This window comes from Benincasa hispida, chromosome 12, assembly GCF_009727055.1.
Source record: "Benincasa hispida cultivar B227 chromosome 12, ASM972705v1, whole genome shotgun sequence".
Classification (NCBI taxonomy): domain Eukaryota; kingdom Viridiplantae; phylum Streptophyta; class Magnoliopsida; order Cucurbitales; family Cucurbitaceae; genus Benincasa; species Benincasa hispida.
In genome coordinates, this window is record NC_052360.1 from 6,828,994 (window position 1) to 6,854,908 (window position 25,915).

Genomic DNA, 25,915 nt, shown 5'->3' on the forward strand with positions numbered 1-25,915 from the left:
GTGGGTTGATTTTGAGGGGATAGGAATTAGTAGGGTTGTGTGTGACACCACTGGGTCTCTGGTCTTTGCAGGATATGAGAGAGTGATAGAGAAATCGACCACTTGAAACCTGGAAGCCCTTGTCATGATTAAGGGTTTGTCTAATATCTTTTCTCGATTCAAAGGTGGTCTTATCTTCCTTTTAATTATGGAATCTGACTGTGTTGATCTCATCAATGTTATTATCCATGTGAGTCATGATTTGTCTGAATTTTGCTACTTAGTGAAGGAAATTGTTTCCTTGTCTAAGGCTTCTCAGGTTGTGTCCTTCGTCTGGTGTTTGAGATTGCGAATGGGACGATATATTGCCTCACTGATGCAGCAGTGTCTTTTTGATAATTTAAAGATTTAATTTGTTTTATAAATCTCTCTTTTGTAAAGAAGTTGGACGAGATTTTTTTGATCTACTTGGTTGGTTTTCCTTCACTATTTACGAGAATGCTTGTATCTCGAATTGTGCTTAGCATCCTAATGCATCTTTTCCTTAAAAAAATTCCAAATTTATTACGAAAACAAAATTTAAACTGACATTTTAGAAAATCTGGCACGTGATTGAGGATTCTCTTCCCTTGTGAATCTTAGATTCTTGTCTTTTTATTTTAGTCGAAGCCTCTTTCTAGTCAAGTTTACTTTTGATTGCTCTCAGGAGTTAATAACTCATTACCTTGAAAAGCAACCTGCCCTGCAAAGGAACTTTCTTGTTTCCCTTTTTATTTTACACCCTTTTTTTTCTCTCTTTTATGTCTTCCAATTATTTGTTAAAATTTAATGTATCTAATAAAATTGTAAACTCCTAAGTTCTCAGGCGATAATATAATACTTTAATTACTTGTGATGGTTGATTTGATTTCTCAATTTTGGAACCAAAAATTAGACAAAAAAGAAAGTGATTTTATAAAATAGAGAATCAAACGGATGTCCAATGAAATACAAAACCAAATAAACCCCTACTTCGATTTCTGATTGGTTTGGTTTTCAATTTTGGGCCCTATTGGGCCTTTTCATCCTTCTATTTCTTTTCTAAATATTAAAATTTAAATAATAATATAGTTAATCATTCATCAAACTTAATAAAATACCAATAATACATTGTTAATTCAAATTTAAAGGTATATGTAACTTTGATTTGATTTTTTTCAATAAAAAACATCAAGCCACTGATTTCCTTATTTTCTCAAACTTCACGCTAAAAAAACCAAATCAAACCACTTGATCGACTTGTATCTGTTGAAAGAACCAATTACTAGTATATGAACATTATTTAATATTTTTAGAAGAAAATAAATACAAGGGAGAAAGTTACCAAAATTTATATTCACAAAATTGAAGTTGCTATTTTCCTCAATCAAACGGTAAAAAAATGGTAAACACCAAAGGAAAGACGTTACATTGGGCTAGCCCATACAATACACGTCACATTCGAACCCGCTACCGGACACCGGGAAACAAGAGAACCACATAACTGACGGGGTTTTTTTTTTCCCTTCTTCCGTACTTAAATTAAAAATTACATACTGATACTACCCTTCTTCTTGGGTTTTTCCGTCATTTTACCCGTTTCACCGACCGACCCAGCCGGTGGATTTTCCACGGTTTCGTCTTCCACAAGGACCAACCATCCTAAGCCCGTCAAGAAGAGATCAAAGAAAGAAAAATAAATTAAAAACAAATAAATATTGTAAAATTTGTATATTTTCCAACTCGCGTGTTTGGCACGTGAGATTCTTCGTTCTGTCTAGGCCCGTTTTGGTCTCCTCTTGTCTCTGCCATCTTCTATTTTCCAAGGATAAAAAAAAAAAAAACCTTATCTTCTTTTTCTCCGTCATTTATGACGACAGCCCATCGGAACGACGGCATTTTTCCAACTCCCTCGACGACGTCGTTTCATGTCAAGAGCCTTGATTTCCGAGTTCCAGCCACGGCGACGCGGATCCCTCTGGATTTTCAGAGTTTTCATCCAACGGTTCAGCTTTGATCTCTGACCCGGTCTCACCTTCTTCCGACTGTACATGGTTTTGCCCCACCATCTCTTCTTCTTCATCTTGTTCCTCTCTCCTCATCCGCTTCACTCCGATCGATACTCCGAACAGTTTCGGCGTCATTCCTACCGCCGCTGCCATCGTCTCCTCCATCTTCAGTCTCACCTCTTGAGCTCCGTCGCTGACGGCGCCTTCGTCTTCCATCACCTGTCTCGCCGGTAAAAGCTCCAGTGCCTTCCCGTCCCGGACACTCACCGATTCCAACTGATGGTTGTGATCTGAAGCGTAATTCGTCATCAAAGAAAGTATGTTGTTGCAGAGTCCTTTCAACTGAGTCAACTCGTGACTCAGTTGCATATTCTCCTTCCTTAGCCGCTCGTTCTCTCTCACAAGTTCCGGCGTCGTTGTGCAGCTCGTACCTCGCTGAAATGTCATCGGTGAAGAGTTCGAGGACGTAACCTGCTCTTCCCCAGAGTTCGCCGGCGATATCACGTGAGCCAACACTGCTGGAGACGCCGCCACCGCTACCGGCACAGCCACCGCAGCTGGCGTCGCCGTCGCGGTCGTTGTTGTTAACGACAGCGCTACTTTCCGCCGCTGAATGTCACGGAGAAGTCCTTTCTCACCTCTCCGGAAACAATCATTCGCAAATTCCCATCGGTCCGGCACAACCTTTCGGAATCCCTAAGCGGTATTTTGAAAAAAACAAAAATAAAGCGAAGATTCCAGAGAGAAATATATTGAAGAAAGTACTTAAACAGAGGCATAATATCATCATCCATTGTTTCCAAGAAATAGAAAATTTAGCAAACAGTTTGAAACGGCAGAAACTTACGTAAGTGTTGAGTTGGCGGACGAAACTAGAGAAATTATTGTGTTTAAAGTATTTAGGAAGTAAATCTCGAGCAAATTCGGCGGGTCGCCAAACTATGAAGGTAGATCCATCTTCATTCCACGAGATAAGATCATCCACAGCCGGATCATCAACCAGTTGATAAGTTTTGGTTAGAAACGGCGTAGGTATAGATCTCTGAGAATCTCCTGTTCCAGAATCGCCGATCGGTTCCGCCGGCGACGGAGCCATCGCCTCTTCTCCCAGATCTGAACCACAAGGATCTCCGATTTTCAACAAGTCTCCTCTCAATCTGATCAATTAAACTTCCCTCCGGATTAGAAACCGAAGAAAAACACACTAGAAAACGCACAACGACAGGAAGAAAAAAAAAAAAAAATACCAAACGCAGGATCAGTTAGAAATAAGAAGCCCTCGAATTCATGATAATACAATGGAGCAATAGTTTCTTGTTCTAGAAAACTCGAAGAAATTAGAATCAACAGATCATAAAACGTAAGGATTTCCCTCCAATCTCCTTGTAGAAAGAAATTGAAGTTGAATTAAAATTAGAAGGTATGGTATTAATTACCCGAGGGAGAATCAGGTATTGGAATCGGAGAAGTAAAGAACACCGCCGTGCCTGAAAATGACCTCCGTCACTGCAACGTGAGAAGCTCAGCAAAGCCACCGGGTAGAGAGAGAGAGAGAGAGAGAGAGAGAGAGGTTTTGTTGTTTCTAGAAGTTTCTGGGTAAGGAGAGTAAATGATAAGGAAGAGAAGGGTGGGAAGGAAAAAAGAAAAACGTGGGTTCGAGAAGGAAAGGGAAAATATTTTTTGGAAAAAAAAAAAGAAATTAATAGAAAAAAGGAAGTGGGGTCCACAACAGAAGAGACATCATAGAGAGAGAGAGAGAGAGAGAGAGGGGGGGATAGGAAGGCACCAGAAGGATTGAGGTAAAGAAGCGTGCGTGTCTCTTTATCCCTTGTGGATCTTCTTTTTTATTTATTTTTCTTCCCTTCTTCAAAATCTTCTCCAGAAGCTTCCCTTACCTTCTTTCCTGTTTTACCCTTTTTGTTTGGGCCGTTTTATGGGCCGGGAGTCCAATTATTGGCCCAATTTTGATACTAAGATCTTTCCTAGTGGTGAATTGGATTTTCAGGGATCTTACGTGGTCTTAGATTTCTATTTAGAAATTTATACCAACCATGTGATTTTTGTTTTTAAATTTTCTTTTCTTTTCTTTTTTTTTTTATGTCAAATCTTTAGAATGGTTTTGTTTCGCCCTTTATAAATTGAAGTTTTAAACAAATTTAAAAAATACAATACAAGGTTTCTTTTAATAATACTTTTTAGTTTTCAAAACTTGATTTGATTTTTTAATACACGTACAAAAGTTAGATTACATAACAAAGAAAATTATAAGGTATCAATAGTGTTTATAAACTAAATTTTTAACAAATCAGAAAACAAAATTAAAATGGTTATCAAACGAAGTCTAGTTTTCACAAGCTTACTTTTGTTTTTAAAATTTGAGTAGAAATTCAAGTGTTCCTCTAAGGAAGATTAAAATCATAATTGAAAAATGGTTAAAGAAAACAAGCATACATCCTAAAAATATAAAATTAAAAAAATAAAACTTTATCAAATAGGCCCTACCATATAGATCTTATTTGATAATGATTTTGTTTTTAGTCTTCCGTTTTTTAAATTTAAGTTTATCCGCAACTCGTTTAAATTATGATAGTATTCATTTTTTTCTTAAAAGAAACGTTTAATTTCTCAGACAAATTAAAAAATTTAAAACTTATTTTTAATGTTTTATTTTGTCAACCAGATTCTATTAATGTTTATCTTAAAAATTCAAATCAAATTCATTGTTTTTAGTAATTTTTTTTTAATAACATTGTTTTTATAAATTTAATTCGGAGTGTAAAGGTTTGTCAAAACTACACAGAGATGAGACAAACCCAAATTTCAAAAATAAAAAGCTAAGGCTTTTTCATCCTCTTATTTTTAATGTATAATTATTTGATTTCATTCACATTTCTTATAAAAATTTTGACAAAGAAAAAAGAGTGGAAATAATATCTATAAATTTAATTTTTAAAAATAAAATTATTAACCTAAAAAAGTGATGGACATAAATTACTAATTTTCTTACTCTTTCATTTACGGTGTCAATGTATTGTTTTTTTTAAAAAATAGAGAAAGTATGACTCACAACCATTTTCGAGGTTTCGTTTTCAAGAAGATTCCAATTTAGTTTAAAGTTGGTTAGATTATCTCCTGCCAATTTGATTTCTCATTTTACCTAATTCTAACTTAATTGATTTAAAATTCATCTTAAAATATATTTCAGATAGATATGATAAAATAATATAATATAAATCTAATTTTAATTTAAAGATTCAGTTCAGTTCTCTTTTGTTCCTTTCAAAATTTAGATATTATGGATTTACTTCTAAGAATATAAAAATATATATAATTTATTCTACTCAATTAGATTTTATATTTACATTTTAAAAATAAAATTATAACATTTTATTGGATTTATAATTTGAAAAAAAATAATGCATAATTGATCATTTAAAAAATAATTTAAAATAAAAGAATATTGAATAAATATTGTTGAAAATTGGACATATAATTGGTTTTTTTTCTTTTATATTATTTATCAAATCTCATATTTCAAAAGCCATACCTGTAAATTGGGTATTTGTATAGAAACTCCTAATTTCATTTTATTCACTATAGTTAAAAGGGTTTCAACTTGGTCATTAGTTATTACTTTGCTTTTATAATTTGTTTGACTATGGCAAACTGTTTATATTGCAAATTTTTGTCAAACTAAATGAATGACATGTTTTTTATCTATTTATGTGGAAATAAGTCATAATCTTGGTTAACCATGATAATTAATTGTATATATTGGGTTTATAGCTAAGTAAACAAAACGGTGGAAGGAGATAGATTTCTTGACCATTGGAAAAAAAAATTAAAAATGGTTTGTAAGGTTTAATCAAACTCAAATATCTTACTCTAAATGTGAGACAGTGTAACATTCTAATGAATTACTACTAGACTCTATTGTGGCGTTGCTATATATTATGTTATGCCACATCATCTATGATTATCAATTATCAATTACATCAAACCTATGGGGTTTTGACTCCAAAGTCATGACAATACTTTAGACTCATAATGATGAGACTTCGGCGAATTAGTATTATCTAGATTAAAAAAATCTATCACCTTGCAACTATTAAGGGGATGTTTGTGATAAGAAGTTGATTATTATAATCCTAGTTATTATAGTTGGATTATAATAGTTTGTGTTTATGATGTATTATTTTAGTTTGGATCATAATAGTATGTACTTAAGACAGAAACTATTTTAATTTGAGAAAAAAATAATAAACACTAAGACAAAGAATTATAATATTTACTGTAATAAGAGATGGTCATTATAGTCTTTAAATAGTTCTTACTCAAACACACCTAAAATAATAATTAATGAGTTTAATAAGTTTTCACTTGAATAAAGAGATGTCATAAATTTAAACATAAATAATATAAAAGAGAATTAAGTTTCATATACTACATCAGCTTGAGAAAGAACTAATATAAATTATTTTGAACTTTATAGAATACTCTTTTGAAAAAAAATTCTATTAAACTTGAGCATTTAGAACAGATGATATCCTCTGGTTTTAAACTTTACAAGCTTTTTTATAAATGTCCATTATGCAATGTACATTCCCCTTTAATTCCATCATCCATTATTCTTTCAAATGCTCTGTACATATTCTAACCTTTCCAAATATAAACTACAACTTTTTTTTAGGTTTTTTCTTAAAAAAGAAAAATAGATATAAATTTTGATTTTGCATTTATAAATTTTGCAAGTTGGGCCCCAATTTAAAACATGTATGTTTATAATTTGCCCCTTTTTGAGGGGAGATGTATTTCAAAAAGTTAGACAGACTCCATAAATATTAGACAATACCTATAAACTTTAATATTCATATATCTTCCAAAAGTTGGAATATTACTCCTCTTATGCCCTTGCATTCACCCACCAACTACTAGAAATCCAATAAAATTTAGATGAGAATTGAAACTGGAAACATGTATATCAGTATATCATGTATCGGTGTTCAAGGCTCAATTTTTTTTGTTCACACCATTCTTTAACTAAAGACTCCAAATTTTGACTTGAAGAAAAGTTTTGTAACATCTATGAAAGATTAAGAGTAATATTTCGTTTTTTTTGAGAGATGTCAAGCCTAGGGAGTAAATGGAATATGAATGATAAATACCCATTGAAGTATATATTTAATTATCATGAACCAAAGATGGGGCATGAGAGGTAGAGGCTAAAAAACTCAAGAACCAAGGCAAGTAAAAGCACTTCCTCGTCAGGTTTCTTATTCAGCACTTCTGCACATGTATGAAAGTATAATGTACTTTTTAAGGTTTCTTCTGGTAGCCCCATGGATTGGTGCTTGCCCACTTCCATTGGTCCCTGCACATTTCCTCTATGCCATATTTTGCCCTGAAATAATCATAACACCAAATGGAAGCAATCAATCAATCAAAGCAAACTCATAGCCAACGTGTTTGAGACCTTTACAAGGACTAGATTGGTTACATACGTCCAACCGAGTTCTTGCTTCGCTTTCTCTGTCGATGCATACACCGCTGTTGCATCACCGGGCCTCCTCGGGCATAGTTTCGTAGGGATTTTCTGGACAATAAGAAAAACCAACATAAGATTTTGTACAACTCTTAGCATAGCATAGAGGGAGAGTTGAAAGAGAAGGGGATAAACATTATACCTTGCCTGAGGCCTTCTCAAACGCTGCAACCATTTCTAGCACGGATGTGCCCTGTCCAGTCCCCAAATTGTAGGCAGTGCACCCTACGGCAGAATATGTCAATATCAGAAAACCGAAGTTCTTAAACAGGAATTTCTCAAACTATCTCGATACATAGTTGAAAGAAAATGGCTACCTATATCTTCATTCGTAAAAAGTTTTCGAAGAGCAGCAATGTGGCCATCAGCTAGGTCCATAACATGGATATAGTCTCGGATCTAATCATCCAACATTATCAAATAAATCTAGTTTCAAGTAAGTTTAGCAATAACTAAGTACAGAAACACATGAACCAATAGATAAAAGCATACAACATAAGGCATGAATTGGAAAATGTTATATGACATTACTGTCATAGAGGTTTAAAACAGTCCCCAACTATGGCTACGTCGGATTAAACTCTTATCAGCAACGATGTAAATACTTACAGCGCTACCGTCTTTTGTTGGATAGACATGACCATATACATTGAGTTCCGGTAGTCTACCGACTGCGACTTGCTGAATGTAAGGCATGAGATTGTTAGGGATACCCTTTGGATCTTCACCAATTTTACCACTCTCATGAGCCCCAACAGGGTTGAAGTATCTCAACAAGATGATTCCCCAACCGGGTTCTGCTTTTTGAATGTCTCGAGCAATCTCTTCCAAGAAAAGCTATTCAAAACAAGTAAATAAGGAACAATATTTCCAATCAGAAAATTCCCGGCAATGCAGGATTTTATTCTCCATCAAGCAGGCTCCCAAAGTCATAGAAAGAAACAAGAACATGTGTAATCAAACCTTCGTCCGACCGTAAGGATTCAGTGCCACTAATTCAAAGTCCTCAACACATGGAATTTTCTCAGGCTGACCATAGACAGTTGCAGAGGACGAGAAAACCATCTATTCCCAAACACATTTAGGAGAAAAAATCAAATCATGAAAAGCAAATTGTTCAATCATAAAACATCCAAGAACGAATGTCTACCTTCTTGCAATCATATTTTGCCATAACCTCATAGAGATTGATGGTTCCAACAAGATTATTATCGAAATATCTACGTGGGAAAGCAACACTTTCCCCAACAGCTTTAAGACCAGCAAAATGGATAACAGCATCAAATCTAAAAAAAAGAACCCCAACTCACAAACATCAACTCAAAACAGAATCAGACAAGTTCATAGGAATTAAAACACACTCAAAATTTCAATGCTCATACCTCGTCTTAGAAAACAAATTCTCTATATCCTCCTTCTTTCGCAAGTCCCCCTACAAACAAAGAATGACAAAATCCAAAAAACCCAATTAAAATCAAAACGAAATTTAAACATTTCCCCAATCTAAACCGAAACCCCACCAAGAAAACCTACCAAATTAAACTCAAGTTTCTGAGAAAGTTTAGGGCCGACCAATTCCCTAACCCGATCAACAGCTTCAATAACCGAATTATCAAGATTATCGATAATGGAAACCCTAAACCCTTCTTTAAGAAGCTGAACAACAGTGTGGCTACCAATGAATCCAGCTCCACCAGTGACGAGAATCATCCGTTCTAAGCTCCCCATTTCCAGAAACGATTCAAATAACTCTGTTCTCGATCAGAGTGGAAAAGGGGGAGTGAAGATTGTTTCGTTGTTTGTGAAATGAAAAAGGGAAATGGGTGAATATTTATGGGAAATTGAGACGTTGGAAATTTGGAAATTTGAAGAAAGAGATAAATAGAAATGGGTTTGGGAATTTTTTGGATAAGAACGCCAAAAAAGGCGAGCTTTTTAATGGAAAGATCGTCAAATCTGTTTTTACAGAGTTTGTTTCGTCCTCTTTTCTCAGTTCGTTGTTGTTGGCGCGCTATTTAATGTTCATCAACATTTCAAACGCGCTGAAATTGCGCGTGTACGTCACTTTTTAGCTTTGAGATCTTTCATGGTATCGTATCTGTCAAATCTCAAGATTCTTATCCGTTTATTTCGTGAGAGTAAATGGTCAATTGATTTTTGGGAAAAGTACGGTTTGATTTCAATCGAGTATTTTCTAAAAAAGAAATATCAATCGAGTCTCAATTGTTTTTTTTACCACAGAAAATATTTGGAAGTATAGTACGATGTCATTGTACAATAACATAAAAATAAATCGACTTTTTTTCTTTATTGGAAAACAATTCATTATTTTATTTATTTAAATCAAGTACTCACTGTTTGGCATTAGTATCTATTAATTATCAAAATAATTGTGAAATAAAAATTTGAATTAATTTTAAAAATAATAAAAAAGAGTGAAACGTAACTAATAGATATTAACACTAAATATAAAAATTAGAACTTTAAAGAAAAATGAAGTTAAAATGGTAAATCTTGAAATTTATGATTAAATTGTGAGCATGAAAATGAAGTGACGAGAATGAATATTTTTAAAATATAAAAATTAAAATAGATATATTATAAAAAATATAGATGTCAAAATAATTCAAAGTTGAAAGTACACGAAACAAAATAATATTTAATTAAACTTCATTTTTTATTTTAAAAATTAATCCAATGGGTGATAAATATTATTTTTGTCTCTTATAAAGAAATAAATTAATTAAGAATTCGACTTTCAAATTGTTTGTAAACTTTTTAATTTTGAGATTAATAAACCATTAAACAAAAATACTAAGATTTAATTTGACCGATCAATTGGGCACAAATACTAAGATTTAAATTTTTTAAATTTTACTGACCTAATTTTTTTTTTCTTAATTTTATGTTTAATATGTTTGAATTATTAGACTTTCTTTTAGATCTTTCCTTAACCAAGGTTAAATCATGTACAAAAAAATTTGCCCTTTGATGCATATAAAAATTAGCTAACCATGAGTTCACGTGAATTAAGTAATGTTTACACAAAATTTTTAGAAAATATTGGAAAATGTTCTTTTTACGTGAGCTTAATTTCTTCCTAAATTCATGTTAGGTAAATTTATTACTAGTTCACTGAAGGAGTATAATTGAAAAAAAGTTAAAATATATAATTTGTTATCCACTCTAAAATATATAATTTATTATCCACTCACTTGAAAAATATATAAAATAAAAATTTTCACTTGTTTCACATACCCATGGAAAGATCTCAATATATATTTATATAAACTCGATCACATGTTTCGTATTCCCTTTTAATAGATAGCATGTTTATCACGTGATATATAACAAATAAAATTTTAAAATTTCTAATTTTAAGGGTAAAGCTAAATATAATTATGCATGAGATAATATGAAAATAGTATAATTCAACTGGTTCAAAGTTTTTTACTTTTTTAATTGATAAATTTTGTTTTTGTTTTTGTATCATTCTTTTGATGTGGAGTGTTGTTTTCACTCGATTTATTTCAATTTTGATGATATATGATCTGATTTGGGTTGTGGCATTAGTTTTAATATATTTTCCATTTTTTAATCTAAATTTGATGTTGTATTTTAATTGTATTAATTATTTTAACTGATATGTCAAATATAAAGTAGAGTGATTAATTTGTTATATTTTCAAAATTTTGATATGATTTTGATGACACTTAAGCTAAGTTACATTTAATTTGATATATAAATTTTATAATATATGTATATCATATTTTGTATATCGGTTGATTAATGATCAACTAGTTTTAAGGAGAAAGAAAAACATATAAAAAAATATTGTTGATATACTAAATATGAAATATATTATTCAAAATGGTACTGAGATACTTAAAGTATAGCATTTAGTCTTTCAATTTTATTTCGGTATTAATTTTAAGTATATCATTGGTGTATCAATAGTATATTATGATTTATTAAAAATGTATACTAAGTATGACATTGGTAAATTAGTATTTTATTGACACTCATTCGAAATTCATTCAAAACTTAATACCGGTGTATCAATAGTATATTAATCGTCATTAAAAACTTATTTTAAGTACATATTTGGTACATCAGTAATATATCATCACTATGCACTCGTTATAAATCAATTTCAAGGCTTACATTGGTGTATCAACAAAACGTCAATAACATTTCATTCTAAATTAAATTTAAAGTACATGTGTAATAGTAATATATGAATGTCAATTAAAAATTCATTTCAAGTATAACAACGATGTATCATTATTTGTATATAAATTAGAACTTCTTAAAAATATAGTTGTTCTAATATATAGTAGTAGATAACCATTCATTCAAAATTCAATTTCAAGTGTAACATTAGTGTATCAATTGTTTATCAGCATACATTCAAAATGATTATCAATATGAGAAATTGAACTATTATAAGTTGATGATGATATACTTAAAAAATTAATACTCTAAAAACAAAAGATAATGATTCAAGTTTAATCCACGAATAATAATAAGTACATGAGTTCTTAATAATAAGTGCATGAGTTCTTATTGACTGATAAATTTGTTATAATAACGGGTAAATTTAGTATATTAGTTGTATAACTGACCGATCTACAAAATCTAAAATATATAAATTGATTGATATACAAAATATAAATATATATACTAAACATAAAGTATATTAGATATAATACTGATATATATATTGATTTACTAAAAAGAGTAAAACTGGAATTATTAAAAACGAAACTAGATCTAATATATTGTTGCTATATTTGTAAACTTTAGAAACCATTGCTAAAATTTCAAGTTTTTGCAATTGTCTAAAAAAATTAAACCTGTATACTCTCAATTTCTTATCATGTTTTTCATTTTTTTAAATAAAAATTTGAATTCTTAGCCAAATTCCAAAAAGTAGAATACGATTTTAAAAACTATATATATTTTTTAGTTCTAAAAAATTACCTCAGTTTTCATAATTTTAATAGAAACTAAAAAAATAGATGATAAAATAAAGAAATCTAGATGAGAGAGAGATGAAAAACTAAAAAAAGATAAAATAGTTATCAAATCCTAAAAAATTATCGGTAAAATAAAAGGAAGAATGGATGAGAATTTGAAGGGTAGAAGTAAACAATTTTGACCTTATTTAGCATTCAATTTCAAAGTTAAAAACGTTCTTAAAAATAAAAAAGAAATAAAAGTGAAAAATATTGCAACCTGTGGAATTCAAATACGAACTAAGATCATTGTTTAAAATGTCGATGTCAATAAAAATATCGAGATCTTAATGAAAATTTCGACAGAAATATTGATAAAATTTCAATTTAGATGGATATTTTTGAAAAAAGAATAAAATAAAAAATTTTAAAAATTAATTTAAATTCATAAATAAACCGTTTATGATTTTTAAACAAGTTAACATGTATATTATTTATATTATAGTTACATTAGTGATATTTTGTTGTTTAATTATTATATTTCATGGATTTTTCTACGATATAATGGAAATATCGATTCTCCATTTATGTCAATATCGAACCCATGGAAACGTGAAAATAGCGATGAAAATATCGACATGTTGACCGAAATTTAATTCTATGTCCAAGACACAATCTTATTATTTATGGCATCACTATATTATAAATAAAAATCGCACACATTTTGAAAAACAAAACATGTTTTCAAAACAATCTTTTTTCATTACGAAAATAAAACAAACCATTTTTGAAAAACTAAAAATTAAAAAACAAATTACTTAGGTCCCATTAGGTAATGATTTAGGGTCCATTTGGTAACTATTTGGTTTTTAGTTTTTTACTTTTGAAAATGAGGTCTATAGACACTACTTTTATCTCCAATTTTTTTCATTTGTTATTTACTTTTTACTAGTGGTTTAAAAAACAAAGCCAAAATGTGACAACTAAAAAAAAAGTTTTTAAAACTTGTTTCTTTTTATTGAATTTGGCTAAAATTTTCAAAAATTGAAAACGAAAAACGGAATGGTTAAAAAACGAGACCTTAATTTTTACTTTTGAAATTTATATTTTTTTTTCTTTCTAAATTTCATACGATGATTCTCACATTTTTTTTTAAGAAATACTTGAATTCTTAATTAAATTTGAAAAACAAAAATAAAATTTTGATATATTTTTCTTACTTTTAAAAAATTGACTTAGTTTTTTTAAAACATTGGTAGGAATAGATAACAAAACAAAATGCTATTTAGGTGGAAGTATTGTTTATAAATTTAATTTTCAAAAATAAAAAAACAACATATCAAAATGGTTACTAAATGAGACTTTTTCAAGCATCCATTAATTTTTAAAATTCAAAGACTAAATAGATATAAAACGAAGCTTGTAATCTCATTTATAAGTTGAAATTTTGATTTTTCTCAAATTTTATAGAGAAGTAGTCTCAAATAATAATCACTTAATACCTTATTATTTTTCAACTAAAGTTTCTTCAAAGAAAGGATCTTTATCTTTAGTTATCCGTGACCTAATAGTGTAGGTAATTAAGGATGCAAATTTAAAATGATAAGAGATCACGAAGACAATAATTAATCTTTAATTATCGTTCTTGCTTACTTAAAAAACTAGGGCCTTATTTATTTATATATTCAAAGACTATGGCTTTGAATAGTCTCAATTTAGAAAATTTCCATTCCTCTAGGAAACATTTCATCCAATCATAACTCATTTTTAAATTAGTGCAAGTGGAACTCATAATTTCGCTGAAATTAATATAGGCTCCGTAAAATTCATGCAACTCAAAATCTTTGTTAAATTCCAAAAATAAATAAATAAATAAAATCCTGGCTAACATTTTTTCTTTGGTGCTGCCACCTTCTACCAAAAAAGGAAAACAAAGAAAAGTTTTGTAAGATGGCAAATTATGAATGGTATGTATTATGATAGGTCCAATTTCATATGCACCAAAGTATCTTTTCATCTCAATAATTATAGACCACGATTTTCTTTTTCATATATATGAAATTGAAAAATACTTTGATATATCGTGTATTGCATCTATTTCTATGCATAAAAAAAATGGATGCAACTCACTCATAATCCATTTATAAAATTTAGGCAGTTCGATGCTACTATATATATTAATTAATAAACTAAATTAAAGTTCATCTTCAAATGCTTACTCTTTTTACCTTATTTCCCTATTATAAAAACACCATTAATTTGGATCTCTTCAATTCTCCATAGAGAAACATATCTATTATCTTTCATTAGCTGCCATATTTCCTCAAATGGGTATACCTAATATTTGTTCTCTCTTTTTTCTTTCTTATTTCTTTCTATTCCCACACCCATGCAGCTACCTTTGAAGTCCATAACAACTGCCCCTTCACTGTTTGGGCTGCCGGAGTACCTGGCGGCGGACAACAACTTAATCGGAATGATGTTTGGACATTTGATGTGAATCCCGGCACCATTGTCGCATGTATTTGGGCTCGAACTAACTGCAACTTCGACGATTCTGGCTATGGTGGATGCGAGACTGGCGATTGTGGTGGTCTTCTCCAATGCCAAGCTTATGGCACTTCGCCTAACAACCTCGCTGAATACGCATTGAACCAATTCAATAACTTGGACTTCTTCGATATCATGGGTTTAATGTTCCGATGGAGTTCGGCCCAACATCTGGCGAGTGCACTCGTAACGTCAGGTATGTTAGTAAGTTATCCTAACTTAAGTTGATGAGTTACGATAAATTTAATGTTTTATTCATATTCTTTGTAAAATTGCACCGTGGACATCAATGGGCAGTGCTGAATGAGCTGAGGGCTCCTGGAGGGTGCAACAGTCCGTGCACCATGTTCGGTGGCGACCAATACTGCTGCACCAACCCGAACAGCAGCTGTGGGCCGACGGATTACTCTAGTCTTCAAGGATCGGTGCCCAGGTGCATACACTTAACCAAAAGACGACGCAACCAGCACATACACTTGCCCTGGGGGAACCAACTATAGGGTCGTCTTCTGTCCTTTAGAACCATATATTATATAAAAAAGAAAAGAACCAAAACGGTACATGGATAAGAGTTCCACATATATATACACACATTATGCATGGTGTAATTTGTATTAAGATTTGGATGAGGTTGGAAAATTGTCAAACTTTCCTATAGTAGTAAATAATTTTCCAGTATGTTTGACCTTTTACAATAAACATTTCAAACACTAATTAAGTGGCATAAGACTTATTTTGATAGTGCACACTTTATATCATTTCAATTATGTTCATATTGACACTTAAAACAGATGTGAATATGTAAGAATATAATGTATTAAAACTCACCGAATTTGTTTTAGAGGGTGTGATTAGCACCTAAAATATGTCGAAATGGTAACCACATAAAAGATAAAGTGTTCGGAGGTCTTTTGTGTAAGATGAAAGTATTAGCATTCCACAAAACTCGATAAAAAAACAAGATTTATTATTTTCTTTTTTTTGAAAAGACTATTGAAAAAACAAGGTCAAAGAGACGCATGGAAATATCTCAACTAGGTTAACACGAATGTAATGTCCTCATCATATCTCCATCGAAATAGTAACATGCCATTGAAGGAAAGAACAAGAAGCATGGAACACATGTAGAAAGAACAAAAATTATTTTTCTCATGTTATTAAAGAAAAACATTTTTGTAAAAGAGAGTGTTTTGATTTTAAATGTCTCATATTTAATTGATCCTTATTAATATAAATAATAAACAATAATTATGAGAGACCAAAGACTATTAAAAAGTTTTTATTTGAATTTCATTTAACATCCCAGAATAACTTCATCACCTCAATATTTCAAGAATATTAAGAAAATCAAAATCTAGTCAAGTTTTTTTTTTTCAAGAATCCAAATATCAACACCCCAAGTATTTGAAATTCTGTCGTTGGAATGTTTTTTTAGATTGTTCAAAGATATATATAACACAAATATTAAATTGAAACAATTACAACATTACCAATATAAACTTTCACAAGTGTATGTATGTGATCATCTATCAAATTCAAAATCCAAAGTTGTAGTGCAAATTAAGTAAGAATTTAACACATTATTCAAGAAATTTTGAAAAAGTATTAGGTTGACTTGTCACTCGAATTACGGATGTTAAATGAGAAGTACAGACAATAACTATAACAACAAGATATCAACAATAAGTAAACAGATAAAGACACACAAAAGTTGGTAACCTAGTTCGGTGAAATCTACCAAGGTTTGGGGGACAGTGTGCCCGGAAAAGATACTCCACTAATATTAATAAGTTAAGTAATTTATAACGTAGTACTTACCTGTAATACACGACTATAAAGTGACTCACGTAGAGCTCAACTCACTGATTACCTGGGCTCCCCTATATGTGAGACTCCCTTTCAAATGCACTTAGGCTACCCCTAAGTTTGATAAATTAGTGTTGAACACTTTGACTTCCGAAAATGTGTGAGACTCCTTTCAACGTTGTTATCTTTCCTTCAAGTCAGTGAATTTCCTTCACTGATGAATCTTAGGATCTCCTAAGATGGAGAACTCCTTCTTAGCAATGGCTTAAGCTTCCCCTAAAACTGTGAGAATCCCTTCTCGACAATGGTGGCCTAGGTTCCTCCTAAGACCGTGATTATCTTCAACGTGTTGAACTCAACGAATAAATAACTTGAATAATGGAATAGTGAACAAAGAGCAAAAACATAATATTGCACAGTTCGACCACATAACAGAAAACGTCTTGCTCAAATAACAAAAATTGTGACTCTAAATGAGGGCTAGAATTCTTCTTTTAAAAGCGAGGCCAAATAAGGAAAGAACTTCCAAAAAAATATTTTCCTTTTTTTCAAAATAAGATCCACCATAAAAAAAGAAAAATACCGATCAATATACTTATGTTGAGGTTTCCTAGATTAGGAAATAAAAATATTTCGTAAATAAATTCTAGATTAGGAAAAAAAAATATTCGGTAGGAAATATGACTTGTCTGAGGCAAATGTTAAGACTTCATTTGAGACAACTGTGAAAACTCCCAAATCTGCCTTAGGAAAAATATAATGACAATAAGCAAATGTTCAACAAGCTCCCTCTTTGGCTGATATTTTTTTAAGGTAGGATATTTAACAACCAACCAACAAAAAAATGAATGTTAGAAATAGAGTTGAAACATTGTTAGTAACAATTGGAAGAGTAGAAGACTTTAAAATAGAAAATAAACAAACAAAGTCAATTTGTCAACCAACCATAGAACCAAACAGCAATAAACAACCAATCAACCAAAACAATCACCAAAACCAACAAAATCAAGAGTAGGGTCAACAAACTCTTAGATCAGATCAACACACCACCAACACAACATCAATTCTCTCACTTTCTAGCTGAAAAAAAATCAAGGATGCCTTTAGGAAGAAGAAGCCCCTTCAGACCTAGACAGTACAACCCACATGACATGCAACACCCATCAACTTTAGACTTTCATACCTGTAGACTCTGCATCAAGGTCTCAATGTCTCGAAACTCATTAGATAATACTTGTAGGACACAACTACCAAAAGAAGATTCAATAAAAGTTTGACTAGGGCCATCAATATGAGAGGCCCTAGTGGTCAGGAACATGATGTACTTGTAAAAGCTTAGGATGTATGATAAAATGGCTAGGTAGTGAGCCAGTAGGTTCAGTAGGCATAATCAAATTAGGTTTTTGAGACAGGAGAATCCCATAAATTAACCTTGGGTAGTAAATGGGTAAATGCCTTGGTTTAGACCCAATATGCCGCTTATTTGATTAATGCCAAATGCACCATAGTTGAATTGAGACCTAGTTCCAATATGATAGATCAATATAGTAAGAGAGATTGAAAGGCCAGACTTATGGGAAGAAGGACACCAATTCGAGATGACTATCTTGTGAAGGAGGGCATATTTGTCATTGATCACTACTGTGGGAAGCTATCCCTTTCTTGGCCATGAAGACCAAGCACCCTCTGTTAATTCAAACACAAGTCCCTTAAAAATGGGTGTTGTTCAGTCATATTCTTTGGAACATTTTTGTGAAGAAACTGATTGATAATTGTAGGAGATATAACAAAAGAATGACATATGATACATATTTTCTGAAAATCAGGGCTGGTTAGATCAATAAAATTAGAGGTCAAGTTCATAAAAAATTCTCAAACTAGTTGGGGATAATAGGACCCTAAATTCAACATAGTCCTTTCAAGTCTGACATCAAGTAATAATTCCATAAGGTTTAGTCACTCCTGAAGATGCTCAGACTACTCTTTTTCATTGACAATATTTCTTTTCACAACATATTTCCACAAACTAGCACTCTCCTTAGTATAGAAGGATACTCCATCCAAGGGAATAAAAGGTATAATATACTCGGTAGCCTACTTTCCCTTGCCTTTAGCTGTTGCACGAGTGACATTGACATTACAAGAGTTCTCATTATCAGAGCTACTTCATAGACCCCAGTTAGAATCTTCCACAGAAGAAGACTTTTCAGAATCATTTTCGGAAGAATCAACAACAAGTCCATCGTCAGAAACAACACTAGTAGCCACACTAGCACTGAAATCCTCAGTTCTCTTCGAATGTAGCTCAACAAGAGGAGTATCAATGTCAATGTCTTCATTAAATGCATGGGCAGATTCAGAGAAAATTTCAGGAGTCTATTCGGACCAAGGTAAGACAATACAACATCTTCTAAATTCTCGTCATTCTTTGTGGTTCAGGGGTCATAAAAAAACTCATTATTTACATTTTCTTGGTCAGTCAAGATGTTTGTTTCAAAAGGATCATTGATAATCTCCTTACCAAGTTGCATGGTTTTAGAAGAAACATCAAGATTAATAATCTCAACAATATTTTCAAAAGAACTAACTACAATCAGTGTGAATAAAGAAGTAATCGTTTCAGAAACTACTTTGTCAACGAAATCATGTACAACATTCTCATAAGTCACAAGCAAACTCCCCTTTTCTAACTCAGAAGAACCAGGAACAACAACATTCTCTTTATTAATCGTATTAGAACCAGGTAAAGTAGACTCAACATTGCCAGAAATAGATGTAAGATTATCATCACCCACTATGCTACCCTCAAGAACCCTAACTTCTTTTTTGTGCAGCACCGGATGAAATAACATTATCTCTAGGGTTTCTAAATAAAGTGACAAACTCATGCAAGTGACTCGAAGAATCACTAGAAGTGGATTTTTCTTTTTCTGAAAAATTTTGACTCCTGAACCAACAAGATCAATCAAAGTGAGAAATGAAGTACTCATCTTTTCTTTTCATTTCATTTCAACAAACTGGTTGGCTTTGAAACACCTTCTTTTTTTCAAAGAAGAAGGAATTCCAATTTCTTTCTTTGTGGTAGAAAGTCCATGCATACGAACTCCATACTTGTTTATTGTAATCGAAGGAACATCTTCTTCAACATGCATTTTCCTTTTAGCCTTTTCTTTTTATCTCATCATTTTTCTATCAGAAGTATGTGTTCCTTGTCTAGTGCTAATCATTTGAGAGGAAATCAAAGAGATCGTAAGCAAGGTACTACTTCGGAACAGTTGAGAGCAAGGAGCACCCACTATTTAAGCAAAACCCATCACACTTCAACCGAAAGTAATTTAAATTCAAAAGAAAATTTAAAATCAAACACCAATTGAACTTCCTCACGCCTTTACCAACCGTAATTAATATCGTTTCAATATTAATTAATCGTTTAGGGTTTCAAGCTTGATGGGCCAAGTGGCATCTCAAATCGACCCATTGAAATAATTGCTATGCCTTTAGAACACAAAGGCCCAAAGCTGCTTCCAAGACCTCAAAACAAACTGCATCTAAAGACTTGGTAACAATGTCACCTATTTGATTTTTTGTGCTAATATTCTCCAACGTAATTTGTTTGTACTCCACCAGGTTATGAATAAAATGATGTCGATGTTGATATGCTTAGTACGACTGTGCTGAGCATGATTTTTTAATATATTAATCGCACCCGTGTTGTCACAGTAAAGAGTCATGACATCTTGTGTGACATCATACTCCTGTAATATGTTTTATCCATATTAACTAGGTACAACTACTCCTTGCAACAATGTATTTAGCTTCAGGTGTTGAAAAAGAAACATAATTTTGTTTCTTACTAAACCACGAAATCAGGTTATTCCTAAGAAAGAAACAACCTCTAGATGTACTTTTCCTGTCTTCAGAACTTCCAGCTCAATCAGCATCACGCTAGCCTACCAGAGAGCTACTTGTATCAAACATGTATCATAAACCATAATCACTCGTGCCATTGATATATTTGATTATTCTTTTAACACTAAGCAAGTGAATAACTTGGGACATGACTGATATCTGGCATAAATACCAATAGCCAATGCAATATCAGGTTTGCTGGCTATTAAATAGAGCAAGCTTCCTATGATACTTCTATATAGACTCTCATCAATTTGAGTTATATTCGAGTCTTTTGACATTTTCATATGAGTAAGAGTAGGGGTTCTTTTTATTGGGGTTGATGCCCTAAATCTCATGGGTTCTGTAGTTTGTAATTGTAATATACAAATATTTTATTTATTTAATAAAATATGAGATTTTTTTATTCAATATTTAGTAGCATTAACCCATAAACAAATAAACTAACATCCAAGGTTATCATCTGTAGCTTAAACATATATGTAAAGACATACAAGTGGATCATGTTTATGTGATAACCCAAATGGTCTTTAGTAGATGGATAAGACTGGGTACCTTATTCTAGTGAACTATGAATATGACCTGCTTTGTAGATGTTGCAATAGTTGTAAAGTGCTATAAATGATCTAATCCTAATCATTCATATAGAGATATGTGAGTGAGGGTATTCTATACAAAAGAGTATGTATATGACCGGACCACGAAGTGACTAGTCTTATTATATAACACCGTTCATAATAGAGTTGGAAACGCAACTACATAAGAAGAAATTCAGTCATTCCCTAACGTCTAGGTAAGTAGATAAATTACTCCCTTAAGAGCTAATTTCGGGGTTTGAACAATATGGTGCCACAGCCTCTATTGGCCTGAGAGAGGATTGGTCATAGTTGAACTATGACTTATTGTTTAGAGTGATCGATGGTACTTAAGGAGTTAGATGTAACCACAGGAGCAAAACAGTAATTTTGGCCCAACTGTACTTACAAGAAATTTATGAAGGGTTATCACACCGTTGATTGGTTATATCCGATGGATACGAAAATATATATGTAGTGCGAAGAGTGCAACTGTCGGTCTTTGGTGGAGAGATCGACAGTTAATGGATGTTGGATAATTTAATTAAAGAGTTTAATTAATTAACTAAGTACCATTGAAGCTTCAATCACAGGTCCCTAAGATCCTCTCTGTAGCTCAATAGAGGTTATTGAGAATTAATTTGCATTGTTCAAATTAACTGAGGGAATTAATTATATGTGATATAATTAATATAATGTATTTGATAGATTATAATATAAAGTTTATTTGAGAGGAAATAAATATTTGATTATGATTCAAAAATTAATTATATGGATTGGATTCGTATAATTAAATTTAGTATAAATGTAATTTATACTAAATACTATAAATTAATGAGAAAATTAAAACTATAGGTTATATTGTATATAATACAATATAAAACTATAGGTTTTGTGTTATATTTGATATAACATATAGTTTTATATATATATATATATATAATACTTATTTAAATTAAAATTAAATAATTTTTTTCTTCAGTTTTTCATCTTCTTCTTCACAGAGAAGAAAAGACCAGGGTGAAAGAAAAAGCTTCTGTAATTTTTTTCTCTAAAAAAAGTTTCCCCTCTCTCAAACTCTCTCCCTCTTTCAAAATTCTACAAAGCCTACACCTCTTGCTATTCCCACCCTACCCTAAGGAGAATATAGAGGTAATTCTCGTGGTAGTGTCCTCATGAATTGTTCATCACCGGTTCGATGTTTTCTTGTTCGTGATCGTTCGTGTAGAATGGGATTTCGTGAAGATTTTCGATTCATCAAGGGTATGAATTCCTTTTCCCATTATTCTCTTTAAAAGCATGCTGTAAATTTTTAATTAAGGCTTAATTTCTGTTTGTATTCTGTAAAATTGTTGTTCTATGAGAAATTGAAAATATGGCCAATCCCTACTTCTGCTACGAAACTTCACAATTTCATCAATTGGTATCAGAGCGGTGGTTTTTAGTCCCAAATTTTCAAATTTTCCAGAATTATTTTTACAAAATTGGTGGGTTTTGCATCCTGTATATTGATGAATGTGTGGAATGAATGTGTTGCAATTTTTGGATGTTTTGGGATTGGATTTTGGTAATACTGCATTATTTATTTATTTATTTTTACAAATTTTGATTTATAAGGGCCCTATGCTTTGGGCATAATTAAAATTATAGAGTCTGTAATTCAATGTCCTGAGTCGTTCCTGATCATCCAGTGAATTTCTGGAGATAACGAGGCCAAATTTGGAGGAATTTCAATTGAATTTGCAATTGTACAGTGGCTTCTGTACGTTACAACGTCGCGAAGTGTGGAACCATAGCATTGCAACGCTCCGAGACGGAAAGAACGAATCAATTCGTGCATGGTTCGGTTCATGGCTCGGCTGGTTCATGTCTAGTTCGGGTGCTGGGCGGTTCGGTTCGTGTGGTTTATGACCTGGTTCGCTTGTTTTAAACCCGTTGACTATTATTTTGTAATAGTTAATTATTTTTAATTAAATTAATATAATTGTTATATTACTTTAATTAATTGTTTAGGAATCCAATCTCGGTCACAATAACTGTTTTAAATTATGCATATGATGTATGATTTTATTTATTTATATATTTATATGTCATAATGTATGTCATATAGTAGAATCCCACCATAGGTTATGCAATTCATGCATCATTTATATTACAAATATTATAAATTAAGTTGCATTTGAATTTAATTTATAGCATGCTCTTGTATCATATAATATAAATATTATAATATATGGTTTCATGCATTAATAACATATCATGTATCATTTATATTATAAATGTTATAATATATAGTTTGAATGTATGGATGGATGTACGTTATTAATAATTTCATTACTTTATTATATAAGTGTTATGTATGTTACGTAATGGAATGGAATTGCATGAAGCATATCACTACTTTAGGTTTTTTTTTTTTTTTAATTGTTATAATTTATTTATATATGCATGCACATGCAATAATTGATTTTAAGTTACTTCATTTCTTTCATAAAAGTTATAATTGAATGAAATTAGAATTAAAATCAATAATTCAGAATTGCATGCAAACCTTAGGTTAAAATTAAAAATAGTTTTAAAACATGATTCATATAGACCGAAGATCACATTTCTAGTGAGATTAGAAATCAGTTTAATAGCATTAAATTGTTTTTAATTAAAGATTAAATTTGTAGCAAATGTATCTATAAGGGACCTTTTATCTAAGGCTAGTTTTGTCTAGGTTGGGGTATTTAAGCGGAAGGAAACAGAATACCCCTACTTGGAAACTAACCTAGAAAGGTGAATTAGATAGATTTGCTACATGCATGCAATTATTGATTAAGGTTTATTAAAGTATTTAATGAACATTAATCAAAGTTGTTTAACTATCCAAAGTAATTGTTATTTTTGGACAAATTTAAACAATCACTTAGTAAAATAATTAGCCGTATTTTTCTAAGTTAAATTAACTTTAGGTAAAACACTCAATGGGAGGGAAATGAGGTATATGATACTTCATTTTTTCTTTTCACATATTTTCCTAAAAGTTCACATCGTGAAATCTATAGTCGGTCTCAAGGCACCTTTGCTTGTGTCCCCCTAAGGGTGATGTTTGTATAGTTCAATACCAAGGTGAATGGAGAGAGTGTTTATAGTAAGTGGGAGCGGAATGTGTGTCAACACATCCCTCAACTTCTCTCATTAATTTGTAGTAAATTTTCATGCTTAGCCTCAAGGCACCTTTGCTTGTGTCCCCCTACGGATGACATTTACATGACATTTTACTCCAACTCCAGAAATGGAGGATTGCCTTAGTTTTTTCCCCAATCGATTTTTCCCTACGGTTGGCTCATTAGGACACAAATCTAGAATCTAAAATGAGGGGTTACACTTACAAGAAAATGTTAAGCAAGTTAACAGTTTCTAGACCAAACAATGGTGACTGATATTTACATAACAAGGAGTTGTTTTGTATATTGATTGTGACGGTCTCATTTCAGTGAAGGGGTACCTAATCACCCTATAGTAGCTTTTACCCTGCCTCATTGAAACATCATTGCAAAATTGAAGTCACATAGAGTGCAATATATTATTTTGCTAAATTTGATTGATTTTTCAAATGGATAATGCTAAAATCCTAATATAAATAATTTGTATGTTTCAGCAAATTCATTATGACTTCTGCAATATTAAATATACTCGCTGTAGACAAACTTACCGGGGAAAACTACACAACTTGGAAAAACAAAATCAACACAATTTTAATCATAGATGACCTAAGGTTTGTCTTGATGGAGGATTGTCCTCCTATTCCTGGTTAAAATGTTGCTCGAAATGTTTGGGAGGCATATGAGCGTTGGATAAAGGAAAATGAAAAGGCCTGAGTGTATATCTTAACAAGCCTTTTTAAAGTCTTGGCCAAGAAGCATGGGCTTATGATCACTGCCTATGAGATCATGGAGTCCCTGCGGGGAATGTTCGGACAACCGTCTGAACAACTGAGGCATGACGCTCTGAAAAACATCTTCAATACCCGTGTGCAAAAAGGGGCATTTGTTAGAGAACATGATAGTCCACTTCAATGTGGCAGAGATGAATGGGTCCGTCATCGATGAAGCTAGTCAGGTTAGCTTCATACTGGAATCTTTACCTGAAAGTTTCATGTAGTTCTGTAGCAATGCTGTTATCAACAAGATTGACTACAACCTGACCACTTTGCTCAATAAGCTATAGAATTTCCAGTCCTAGATGAAAACCAAGGAACAGAAAGGTGACGCAAATGTTGCTTCATCCTCTAAGAAGTTCTATAGAGGTTTGACCTTTGGAACTAAGTCTGTGCCTTCTCATTCCAACACCAAAAAGTAGTAGAAGAAGAAAGGTAGAAAGGGAAAAGCTAACCCAATAACTGCTGCTAAGAAGGGCAAGAAGGCCAAGGCTACAAAGGGAATCTGCTTCTATTACAACCATGAGGGATATTAGAAGAGGAATTGTCTCGAATACTTGGCGAAAAAGAAGAAGGTCAAACAAAGTAAATATGATTTACTTGTTTTCAAAACTTGTTTAATGGAGAATGATGATTCAACTTGG

General features: G+C 31.8%; 2 protein-coding genes and 1 pseudogene across 3 annotated transcripts; 1 reads left to right on the forward strand and 2 right to left on the reverse strand.

Annotated features, from left to right (window-relative positions):
* Nucleotides 1–1,338: 1,338 nt before the first annotated feature.
* LOC120068003 (heat stress transcription factor B-2b) lies at nucleotides 1,339–3,757 on the reverse strand. 2 transcript variants are annotated; one of them, XM_039019662.1, is made up of 3 exons: nucleotides 3,443–3,757; nucleotides 2,854–3,163; nucleotides 1,339–2,702 (listed from the first exon to the last, which is right to left on the reverse strand). In XM_039019662.1, exons 2-3 carry the CDS (start codon nucleotides 3,100–3,102, stop codon nucleotides 1,929–1,931), a joined length of 1,023 nt encoding a protein of 340 aa, XP_038875590.1. In that variant the 5' UTR covers nucleotides 3,103–3,163; nucleotides 3,443–3,757; the 3' UTR covers nucleotides 1,339–1,928. The 2 variants fall into 2 exon arrangements, with proteins under 2 accessions (XP_038875590.1, XP_038875591.1); XM_039019663.1 differs by having other exon boundaries at nucleotides 2,854–3,210.
* Nucleotides 3,758–6,954: 3,197 nt separating this feature from the next.
* LOC120092528 (bifunctional UDP-glucose 4-epimerase and UDP-xylose 4-epimerase 1) lies at nucleotides 6,955–9,527 on the reverse strand. Its single transcript, XM_039050638.1, has 9 exons — nucleotides 9,082–9,527; nucleotides 8,931–8,980; nucleotides 8,699–8,834; nucleotides 8,512–8,613; nucleotides 8,158–8,385; nucleotides 7,866–7,947; nucleotides 7,691–7,773; nucleotides 7,508–7,599; nucleotides 6,955–7,407 (listed from the first exon to the last, which is right to left on the reverse strand). Exons 1-9 carry the CDS (start codon nucleotides 9,274–9,276, stop codon nucleotides 7,323–7,325), a joined length of 1,053 nt encoding a protein of 350 aa, XP_038906566.1. The 5' UTR covers nucleotides 9,277–9,527; the 3' UTR covers nucleotides 6,955–7,322.
* Nucleotides 9,528–14,833: 5,306 nt separating this feature from the next.
* On the forward strand, nucleotides 14,834–15,593 carry LOC120067370 (annotated as a pseudogene).
* The last annotated feature ends 10,322 nt before the right edge of the window (nucleotides 15,594–25,915 follow it).

Bases quoted from the DNA above. Each gene is read 5' to 3' on its own strand.
- LOC120068003 (XM_039019662.1), bottom strand. From the start codon at position 3,102: ATGGCTCCGTCGCCGGCGGAACCGATCGGCGATTCTGGAACAGGAGAT. The intron at 2,703-2,853 runs GTAAGTTTCTGC...AATACCGCTTAG, and splicing joins TCCGCCAACTCAACACTTAC to GGATTCCGAAAGGTTGTGCC.
- LOC120092528 (XM_039050638.1), bottom strand. From the start codon at position 9,276: ATGGGGAGCTTAGAACGGATGATTCTCGTCACTGGTGGAGCTGGATTC. The intron at 7,948-8,157 runs GTAAGTATTTAC...TTGGATGATTAG, and splicing joins CAACAAAAGACGGTAGCGCT to ATCCGAGACTATATCCATGT. The intron at 7,774-7,865 runs GTAGCCATTTTC...ATTCTGCCGTAG, and splicing joins TTTTACGAATGAAGATATAG to GGTGCACTGCCTACAATTTG.